The sequence below is a fragment of the Egretta garzetta genome, unplaced genomic scaffold, assembly GCF_000687185.1.
Source record: "Egretta garzetta isolate BGI_Z169 unplaced genomic scaffold, ASM68718v1 scaffold435, whole genome shotgun sequence".
NCBI lineage: Eukaryota > Metazoa > Chordata > Aves > Pelecaniformes > Ardeidae > Egretta > Egretta garzetta.
This window is the reverse complement of record NW_009259691.1, coordinates 388,584-399,571: the sequence shown is the minus strand read 5'-3', so window position 1 is coordinate 399,571 and position 10,988 is coordinate 388,584. Positions and strand designations below refer to the sequence as shown.

The 10,988-nt window shown below is 37.4% G+C and overlaps 1 protein-coding gene across 3 annotated transcripts in view; it reads left to right on the top strand.

The window, feature by feature from the left end:
• Positions 1-10,729, top strand: part of TTC8 (tetratricopeptide repeat domain 8) — a 37,240-nt gene extending 26,511 nt beyond the window's left edge. For all 3 annotated transcript variants that reach the window (XM_035894280.1, XM_035894281.1, XM_035894282.1), the window contains 6 exons: positions 1,331-1,441; positions 3,389-3,528; positions 4,787-4,961; positions 6,271-6,393; positions 8,411-8,494; positions 10,181-10,729. In XM_035894280.1, the coding sequence (XP_035750173.1) occupies positions 1,331-1,441; positions 3,389-3,528; positions 4,787-4,961; positions 6,271-6,393; positions 8,411-8,494; positions 10,181-10,297 (750 nt within the window). In that variant the 3' untranslated portion in view covers positions 10,298-10,729. The remainder of the gene's footprint in view (positions 1-1,330; positions 1,442-3,388; positions 3,529-4,786; positions 4,962-6,270; positions 6,394-8,410; positions 8,495-10,180) is intronic.
• The last annotated feature ends 259 nt before the right edge of the window (positions 10,730-10,988 follow it).

The window sequence follows — 10,988 nt, the reverse complement described above, 5'->3', positions numbered from 1 at the left end:
AGCATATTGATTGATGGTGTCATTAGTGTAGTCCTAGTCTACCAAGCACCACAGCCCCCAGAAAACCCAAACCCCTCACTCTTTTATTGCTTTTCATAAGAAGGAAAATACAGGAAATGCAAGTGACATTAGCAAAATGACTGGAAAAAATATGCCTGTATTTTTTTCTTTTTGATCAACTTGAAATGGCAGTCCCTTGCTAGGAAGGCAGCCACTGTCAACACCTCTTAGACAATTCAGAATGTCACTTGAGTGGTCACAGGAAAGAATCCTTTGCAAATGTCTACAGCAGTATATATCTACAGGGATGCAAATAAAGGACCTATGACTTTAACTAGTATTTTAATTGTTGTCACTCAGAAGTCCATTGCTCAAGGGCAGAAACAAAAAAATGTCTTTGGAGGTTTCTCAGGTGTTTAGTTAACATTGATATTTTTCTTAGATTGCATCACAGAATGTTTCTGTCAGGATACCAGCCACGGATTCTTTCCCCTTTTTAGTCATATCAAGTATTAGCAGTATTAGCTCCAACAGGAGCACTCAAAACTCTTTGCCACTGAGTCGGAGACAGATCATCACTCTAGCCATCTAGTTTCCCAGAGCAGGAGTGCGGGGTTTTTTTCCTTTGCTGTAGCTGTATTTACCATGCCCCACAACAGGCAGGCTTTGCAGTTGTACTCTCCAACAGCTGCAGAGGTGGTCTCTATCGACACACTGATGTCCTCTGTTCAGCTCTCACACAACGTTATCCACATGACACGTTGTCATAATCATGGAGACCAAACCGCCCTCTTTCTGTTACAGGATTTTATTGTTTGTGACAGGGGAGGTGGGCAGAGCAGTAAGGAAATGTAAAAGTGTCACTGCTCTGTGCAGTGCAGTCTTATTTGACTAAGTGAAATATTTTGGTATTCCAGCACTATCAACCTGAAAGATATGGTTCTTTCAAGCCGAAACATAAGTTTTTTTTAAAATACATGAAACAGGAAAATAGTCAAGGTGATACCTTCACCTCAGTGTCAAAGTATGTTATTTTGATACGATAATAAATAGCAAGATACTTTTTTTGGTTTATTAGTAATGTCCAGATGAATTAATAATGTCTAGGTGATATGCATGCAAATTTAATTTTCTTAATTAGCCTATTTTATCTTCATTACAGAGATTTATTCAGTATTCACATTATTTTCCCAGTATTATTCACCATCTCAGCTAATGGTTTACTGCATCAAGGGAGGTGTCAGCCCTTTTATTTATCTCCCTTCTTAAACAGCAGTACAAGTATAGAAGTCAGACATTTGACATTTATATACACTTTTTATTTGCTTAGGTGTATTTGCGCTTGGATCAGCCCGTAACAGCTTTGAACCTTTTCAAGCAAGGGTTAGATCGATTTCCTGGAGAAGTGACTCTTATTTGTGGAATTGCCAGAATCTACGAGGTATGCACCCCCTATGCAGTCCTTATTGTGGCCAAGGTTAGCTGCCTGGGCAAGAAAAAAGAGCCAGTAGTTGCATTACTTACAGTTGTAAGGGCATCAAAAATTAAACTACGCTGATTTTCAGTATCACTAATGCAAAGCAGGTAACATTGTCAAAGATACCAAAGTAATTTTATTTACCATTGACACACAGAAGCAAGTCCACGTTAAGTCAAGTGGTCCAGATGTTGTCCATGTAGCTAGGTCTAGTTTATGTGTGTCGCGTCGTACTAAAACCGCTCAAGTCACCAGCAGCCTGCTAGCAGGATTAAGCAGCAAAGCAAGTCTACTCGTCAGCGTTGTCGTTATTAGCACTATGTGTTACTGTTAGTTTCTTAAGCCACTGAGAACAGTTGGAATGTGAATGTTTCTTAGTTAAGGAAGCAAATGTTATTTTAAGCAGGAATGGTTTTAAAGCAGTTTCATTTTAGCTTGGTGACCATGTATTTTGTATGTTAAAAGTGTGTATTTTCATGTCAAACAGTGGATTTAATATTGTTTTTCACTGAAAGTTGGTAATGATGCTATTCCAGAACAAATGTTTTAAACAAAGTCATGAATATTTTTTTCTACATTCATACTTGGCATTCTCTCCTGTTCTCATCATTCTCATCTAACCCCTAAGCATTAATCCATTTTCATATTAAATCCTTTTTGTCCTTCAGCAAGGAAGAAAACAGCTGCATAATTTTTGGAGGCTTTTCTTCCTGAATTGTTAAACAGTTTTTAATATGGATGTTATTTTGCAGAACCATACATAACATTGCATAACCCTTTAAGGAATTATTAAAAGAGCAGCATATAGTTGACAGGATCTAGTTTTGCACTGACACCTGAGTGCAAGATTATAGCTTCATTAGCAAAGATTTGTACTGCAGCACAGGGCTACTCTCATTACATAGACTCACAAGTGGAATATACTCATCAGGCATCTTAATCAGAGCTTCTCTTCTCTGTTACTACCTTTTGACAGTAGGAAGAGTTGTAGACCTTTTTTGGTTTTAAAAATTTTTTAAATGGCTGCTTTAGTACTATTTCTTTTAATCGCAGGAAATATATATTTTCATAGCTAAATACGCTGCTGAGGTTAAATAAAAGCTTATTCTTTAGTCATGTTGAGAGTACAGCATATCTACAGCACACAGGTAGAAATTATTCCCCTCTAAACAGAGAAGTGTGTTTTGATCTTTTCATTTATTTTCTTCTGATACAGGGTAGAGTTCTCTGGTGACTTGCGCTCCTCAGAAACAGTGTGATATTGTTTACAGCAATAAGTTAGCCCTAATTCATCTTCCAAGTGACATACGTCTGGGCATGTGTTTATACAATATAGTTCTCTTAACAGGCATATCGTAGCTAGTACAAGTTTTGGTAATAACTCCATGATTCCTGTTTTCAAAGGCACGTAATAATTCTTCATATGCAATTATATTCTCATTTGTGTTCAGATCAATTAATGAGTTGACTTACAAAGCATTAAAAATAATTGAGATGTTGACTGGGGAATAAGTCTACTGTGTGTTACCATACTGGGAAACCGACTGCGCGGTACTGTCTATCGCAAGGTACTATAGCAAACACCTATTGCCCATGCTAAACTTCTGACCAATCTTTTGTTTTCTAAAATAGAAAAAAATAAATCTCTTTTTGTAGCTATGGCAGGTTAATGACAGGTACAGCTAGCACTGATAAATTAATACACATTCTTCTTGCGTGGATGTGTATCGCTTGTGAAGATGCCAACTGGTGATGTTGCCTTGTATGATCAGAGAACTGTAAAAGCGTACGTAATTAATCTTGGTTGCAGGGCATAGATAAAACAATCAGTAGATTGACATTTGAATAATTTTTATGATAAAAATTAGTGATAAAAAGTAGAATTAATCTGAATTTTTTCTAATTGTATAGGAAATGAACAATATCTCCTCAGCTGCAGACTACTATAAAGACGTCTTAAAACAAGACAATACTCATGTGGAAGCCATTGCATGCATTGGCAGTAACCATTTTTATTCAGACCAGCCTGAGATAGCTCTGCGGTTTTATAGGTATCTACACTTGCGGAGAGGGAGGGGGAACTGAGTGCGTGGGAGGGTGGTATAAAGGGCTGATTTTTGTAATGCTGGTAGCAAAAAAAGAACATTAGGAGATTGGCCTGGGAGGATGATTGCGCATTTGGACAAATACCACCAATAAAATCAGCATACCAACTTACATGTCTTCTCAGTCAGTGATAATTACATCTGCTCTTAAATAAAATTTGTCATCATTACGTGTGGAGTATGTAGAAGTATCAGCAAAGGTTATCAAAACAGTTATTATTTGATTAATAAACAAGAAATGATTTTTCACAGCATGAGGCAGTTTGAGAACAGTGGCCCTTACTCTCAACTTCAGTTGCATTCAGAAGGCACAGGGGCTGCCTGTTTAGCCCTTTGAAAAAGAGTGGTCTTTGAAAAACTCCACCTGGAGTCACGAGCAGTTGTGACCACAAAATCCCTTACTTGAATGTTGGCTGGGGTTCCTCCATATTTTACTGAAAGCAATAAAAAGATAGCGTTAAGCAATGCTGCTTGCTTTTTATTTCAATACAGAGTGCAAAGGAGCCTGACTCATGTTGTTAAGTCTAAGAGCAGATTAAATCAATATAAGCACTACCATCTCATTTCTGTTTGACCTGAGCTCTTTGATGCTTTAGGTTCAGAAACTCCATCATGCTGCAGACAGCAGCCCTCTTTTTCCTTGGCCCTCTTAGCGTATCTGTTTTTCCTATAAATATGAATAAACGGACTTTTATAAAACAGCTCCATTCTAAAAGACACATTAAACAATGTCAGTTTAAATCAAAATCTGAGGTATGTTTCAGATGTAAGATTAGTGTAGATTCACATACTAGATGTACGAGTGGTGGTTAGAGCAGTGCTGAAGGACAGGGATCAAGCAAAAAATTGAAGTCTGAAGAATTATAAAAAGTAACTGCAACAAATTACAGCTTTATTGAGGTTGAGGGATTGGAAAGAGGAAATGGAGAGAGTCTGCGTACAGCTCTGTCTTACAGTAAAGTCAGATCATGGCATGGTCAAAAAGACAGAAGTTATCTAATTTACAAGAAGACTGTTTTGCACAGCTTTGATTCTGCTAATCAGAAGTGTCCTGTGCTGCCCTTCATGAAACCTTTACCAAGACTTAACACTTGGTTATTACACTGTCTCAGAATAGGGGGAAAGGAGGAGAGAACTTTGTCATTTAGAATAGGACTCTTATTTGAAATTAATCTAAAAACCCAAATATTTTCTTTCCATCTAGACGGCTCCTGCAGATGGGTGTTTATAACTGCCAGCTTTTTAACAATCTGGGCCTCTGTTGCTTCTATGCCCAGCAGTATGATATGACGCTCTCTTCCTTTGAACGTGCGCTTTTTTTGGCTGAAAATGAGGAGGAGACAGCAGATGTGTGGTACAACTTGGGACATGTGGCTGTGGTATGAAAAATATTAACAACCTTTCTGAATAAATGTAATTTTACAAAAACTGGAAAAAGAGTAACTGGGAAGGAGTCATTGCCCTGCTTTGAAACACAAAACCCAACAGTGCACAGGATAAAGTGCAGTACAGATTGAAGGTTTATTTGCACTTCAGTAGAGAGGAAGAGGCAAAAGAAAAAAGATCTATACGTATTCACAGAACGTGGCTTACTCCTGCTAAAAGATGCTCCCTCCCCACCATCTTTAACCTTCCCTTCTTTCTAAAAAAATTGCAACACGTACCAGCCCTTGAAGGCCTTTGCTGCAATACAAGCTAATCTGACAAAAAAAAAGAATTCAAGATATTTTGCCCTGAGCTGTTATTTGTGTTACATGGAGCATTAGACCGATTCTGTTGTCTTAAAAATACATATTCAGCAGCATGTAGCAGAACCTAAAGTGCTATGTATGTCATAGTTGAGAAGGCATGGTCCTGTCTGATAGGCAGCTATTGCGTGAAAGTTTGTTAAATTTCTACACTACCTCACATTCATTGCCCATTTTTGCAGATGTTCTTCCAGAAGTTGTGTTAGATTTCTATTTAGCTGTATGCCCACAATAAGGTTCCTCAGTAAAGTTTTTGACAGCTTTCTAATATGAGTTGTCTTCAAATGCTGATTATGATTTAACTTAAGGCAGAGAGAAACTCAACTGTTCATCTTGATTGTACTGCAACTAGGATAAACACATTAATTTATACTGCGTAAACCATTGAAATCTGAACTGATGTGCTTGTATTTTTCAGCATTTGTGACTTTTAATGTTTAACCTGATGCTGTATCAGTGTTGGTCATAACACTAGAGCATTAAAGAGTAGTCAGCTGCCCCGTACAAAGAAATTAATCTCCCTTAATTTTTGTCTGCTAAAAACTAGGCTTACGTGTGATTTTTTTTAATCTGTGTAGAGACAGAGAGGCAAGATGACTTCCCTGCTGGAGACATCTCTGTTTTTCTTACCCTGCTATAGACGGTAGCAGATAACGTAGTCTTTAGATGACACTTCAGTCATCTAAAAGTTAAATTAGATAAAATGAATATCACTTAGAGCATGGAAGTTTGTGCTGGAGAGAAACGATTCTGTCTGGAGGAAGAATGAGAAGCAAATGAGAGTGTCTGGGAAGAAAGCACATATGGTTCTGATCAGTGTGTTTTTATTGTAATTTGTGTTCTATGGTAGTACATATGGGTGAAAAGATACTCCAGACAACAAAACAGATGCATGTTGTTTCCAATCTTTTCACAAATTAAAATACAATCTTGCTTTTAGGGGATAGGAGACCTGAATCTGGCTTACCAGTGTTTCAAGCTAACATTAGTCAACAATAACGACTATGCGGAAGCTTACAACAACTTGGCTGTGCTGGAAATGCGAAAAGGTCACACTGAGCAGGTTGGTGTTGAATCTCTGCCTAAGCAGAATGCTTCCTTTGGCCCTTTTGTACTTAAGAAACGTGTCATTTCCCTGAGGTGGAGGCATCATACAAACGTCTAGCTTACTATTACAGGCAGAAAATATGGATAACTTTTATGCATGTTTCAGTGTAACCTCCATATTGTCATGCCATCTCCCATTAAAATGCTCATTCTTGGGCGTATCCAAATGGTTCATCAAAGACAAATGAGGTTTACAGTGGCTTTGCAGTTGTTGAGATATTTTTTCTAAATTCATACCCAAACCAAAACCCATCACTTAATTGTAACTTAAATTACAACCTTGACTATATTCTCAGCTTATAGATGTAGATAATATACTCTTGTTGGGTGGCAGAAGACAGCAATCAGGTCAGCTCTTAAAAGATTTTTTTCAGCAAGAGATTGCTTTAGAGTTTTGTCCCAAAGCAGCTGGTTTTTGATAAATACTTTTGCATCAGTAAGCTTGGTGGTTCGTCTTAACCTAATGTGAGTATACTAAGTTGTATTGCACTTAGATGTATAATTGACATGCACAGTAGATTAAATGCATTCCTTTTTTATACTCATGCAGGGAAAATTAATACGCATTTGTTGGACAGTTTGAACAACTGGGGGCTTGTTTTAATCCTCATGGGAGCAAGCCTATTTTGATGGATTCATATATACATCAGAGAGCTACAATATGATATAAAGATTTGTAAATACCTTTTTTGAGAGCAAATTCTCAAAGTTAACTTTATTCAGATAACTAGCAATTACCATGGGAACACTGAAATGAACCCAGCACTGGATGTTTCCAGTGACAAATCAACTTCAGGTTTAGTTCCAGTTTCATAATCAGTAAATTTAGAGACATTTAATTCCCAGGTGGAACTTACGTCCAGTTGTGGAAGTTGTGATTGCTAATAATTAGCACTGCAGAGCCTTTCCAATATAATCAATTGTTTCCTGTCTATTTCTTTACAATGAGGGTGGTGAAACACTGGAACAGGCTGCCCAGAGAGGTAGTGGAGGCCCCATCCCTGGAAACATTCAAGGCCAGGTTGGACGGGGCTCTGAGCAGCCTGATCTAGTTAGCGGTGTCCCTGCTCCTGCGGGGGGGTTGGACTAGATGACCTCTAGGGGTCCCTTCCAACCCAAAACATTCTATGATTCTATGATTTTAGTTTTTAGCTTAAAATTTTCTATTTTCTTCTTGTATCACATGTATAATTAAAAATCAGAATCATCATGGCAATAAAATTATGCACAGAAGAATAAAAAATGTGAAGACATTTTGCTTATCTTGGATATTATTTTATTTCACAAAGTTCTTTCATAAGTACTGTTGCATGTACTCAGAATTATCAGATTTAGTAAGCTCTTCACTCTGCCTTCCCAAACAGTTCACAGATACTTTTGTTTTTAAGACATCAGTTTTTTTCCCCTGAAGTTCCACTTTGTAGTAAAAGCATTCACAAGCTGACCTTAATTTTGTATTGGATTTACAGCATGAAAATGCACACTCTGATACTTACTTTTTCATTAGTTTCTAATGCTACTATTTTGCTAGTCAGAAAAAAAAGAGTTAATTTTATTAAAATTTTTGGTGTGAAAACTGTCCCTTTTATGATAAAATTTAGGTTTTCTGGGATGCTTGAGACAGCGCTGTCAGAGACAACAGATAAATACAGTAGTGTGGGACTTTAAATACTTTTTTTTAATTAACATATTCTGTTCAGTGTTTAGGACTGAATTGCTTATTTGAGTAAGTCCCAACATGTTTTTTCTGACTCAATGAAGAGTCTTACTCATTTCAATGCTATTAAACAGTGTTATGCCTAAACATACTATTGCTGTAACTCATACATAGTTGAAGATGGCTTTCTTAGTAAAGGCCTAGTAAAGAAAACACAGGATGATTTCTTTTAAGAATGATGGAAATTCCATTAGATTTTTGTTACCCTCCCTCCCGCCCAGATTTCACTGTATTTTTGTTTTCTTTCTCTACATAGGCAAGAGCTTTGCTGCAGACTGCTTCATCTTTAGCACCTCATATGTACGAGCCCCATTTCAACTTTGCAATACTCTCAGAGAAGGTAATGCACTATCCTATTCTTGTAATCTAAAAATTGAGCCTTGGTGGGGCAGTTGGGATTTTATTGTTATTACTAAGAATTCCAAATAGGTAAGACAAAAGAATACATGTTGCATAAACTCAAGGAAAACTAATGTTACATTTTTGTTTTAATACCCAGAAGCTTTGTGTGTAAAAGTAGTCATTCAGGTGTTTGCTTTTGAGAATAAGTGAGGCCAACCAGCTGTAAAGTAACTTTGTAATTTTCCAAATGCCCAGAAGATGAACAATCAGTTAACAATTCCATCTACAGTTTTTACAGTCGTTGGCTTTTTCAGAATGTGAAGTGGACTAGTATCATATGATTTATCAGTAATTATAAAAAGAATATCATTTATTCATCCCATGATCTTACTGATCTCAAAAGGAAAGTCTGTTCTTCAGCTTTACAGCCTTTGAATTTTGTGTGTTAATCATTTCATATGGAGTGTCTCAGACACTGAATTAACAGGATGTCCAACATTCATGTTAATAAGAAGAAACTTGTACAAGTCCTTACATTTTTCACAAGAAAAAATTGCTCCTTTGCTTGTGCCTACACCTTCAATATTCTGTTATGAGTCTGTGTTGTGTGGGCAGCCCAACTCCTACAGATACTAAAGTACATGCGTCAAGGAGAGAACAACCCATTAATTTGTAAGCGTATCCTCTCCATTGTGAAACAAGATGGTTTTGAATAATTGCATTCCGTACTTACCGATTAAGGAGTAAATCCTAGTCTGCAAACGTCTTGTTACATAGCTTTTGCACAAAGAACCTGCAGAGGTTGTGGGAGAAGACAGATGGCCAGATCAGCTAGCTGTTGATGCAGTGTGGTAATGCAATCCTTAGATGCGGTGTAAAGCCGTGGTTTACAAAAGGTAACTTCTCTGGCCAGGACCCTGGTTTCTTCTCCTTCAGAGAATTCTTGCTGCACTGAAGCCCTGTGCTGACTGATGCACAGGCAATGGAGGCGGCCTACTGACACTTCCCATAGTTTCTTCCTTTCCACCCAGGAGCTATCACTCTTCTAGGTGTGTTCCCAAACATTTGGGTTCTTTTTGCTGGACCCACTTTCTGAGATGCTCTCTTTACGTACCCTTCCTCCTTCCAAAAAATGATGGCGATTTAGGAAAAAACAAAGTTCCTTAAGCAGGGAACAATGTGGAAACATACTTCTAAAAGCAGCAGAGTAGCAACATCAGCTCTCCAACACTGTTGTGCCTCTCTGTGAGGAAGCAGGAAATCACACGGAGCTGTGGCTTTTACGGACGCCTGATTGGTTGTGTTTTGCCTGTATATGCAACACCACTTCTATGGAGTTTAAAAACAAATCTTCCATTTTTTATTCCTCCTCACTTCAAGCACTGGGCATGGTGTACCTTCTTGTCCATTCTCCAAGAAGTCTGGTGGAATGGGATATAAAGTTACTGTCTTGAAGCATCCCTCCCATTACAATCACATTTCTGTCTTTTTCTTCTCATCCCTTGATGTAAAGGGGACATAACCCTGAGTTCAAAAGCCTCCATACTGATGCTGTTTTACTTGTTGGCTCTCAGGATCAGCTATGTTTAAACATTTGTGAGCATCAAAAATATACTGCACAGAATACATGATGCAAATACTGCAGAGCTTGGATTTACAAAATTAGTTTGTGTATTTCTTACAGGTTGGAGATCTGCAGAGGAGCTACACAGCTGCTCAGAAGTCAGAAGAAGCATTTCCAGGCCATGTTGATACACAACAGCTCATCAAACAGTTAAAACAGCACTTTGCTATGCTCTGATGAGCATATTTTTTATTATGTAAAAACAGCCAGAGCAAATGTCCCATACATCTTTTTGAAAATACTGGCTCAAAGTAGATAAACTATACTGAATGCATCCCTGTGGCAAAGCCTGTGTTACTTTGAGTAGCAGGAAAGGTTTAGGAGTCCTAATTAGTTTCTGTCATCTTAAAACATACCACTTATTAAAATGCAGCTAGAACACATGTTGGAACTACACGCATGAGAGATTACAGGAATGGCAGGATACTGCCAGTATGACAACTTTGAAATAGTTGTCTGGTATATGAGCAAGTCTCCATTTAATATTAATGAACATTTTAAAGGAATTTTTTTCTGACTTTTCTGCAGAAAAAAAAGCGGTTTTAAATATTGCTGTATGACAATCTGTCACATAACACAGAGTACAAGTACTTCCTAACTGGTCTTCAAACTTGGCTTTTGATAGTATGCTTTCTTACTGAATGTGAAGTTTTAAAATTAAAATACCTAAAAAGAATTTAAAATACATATGTAAAGCAGAAGTTCTTATATTCCTTGTTGTATGAATGAAATAAATTACAGTTTGTATGGTTTGTCTTGTTTATGTAAGTTAAAATTACATCCTTATTGCTATGAAAATTAAAGTCAGCAATCTTAATGTATTTTGAAAGACTCTGCAGAACTGGTACAACATAGCATAAATATGTGT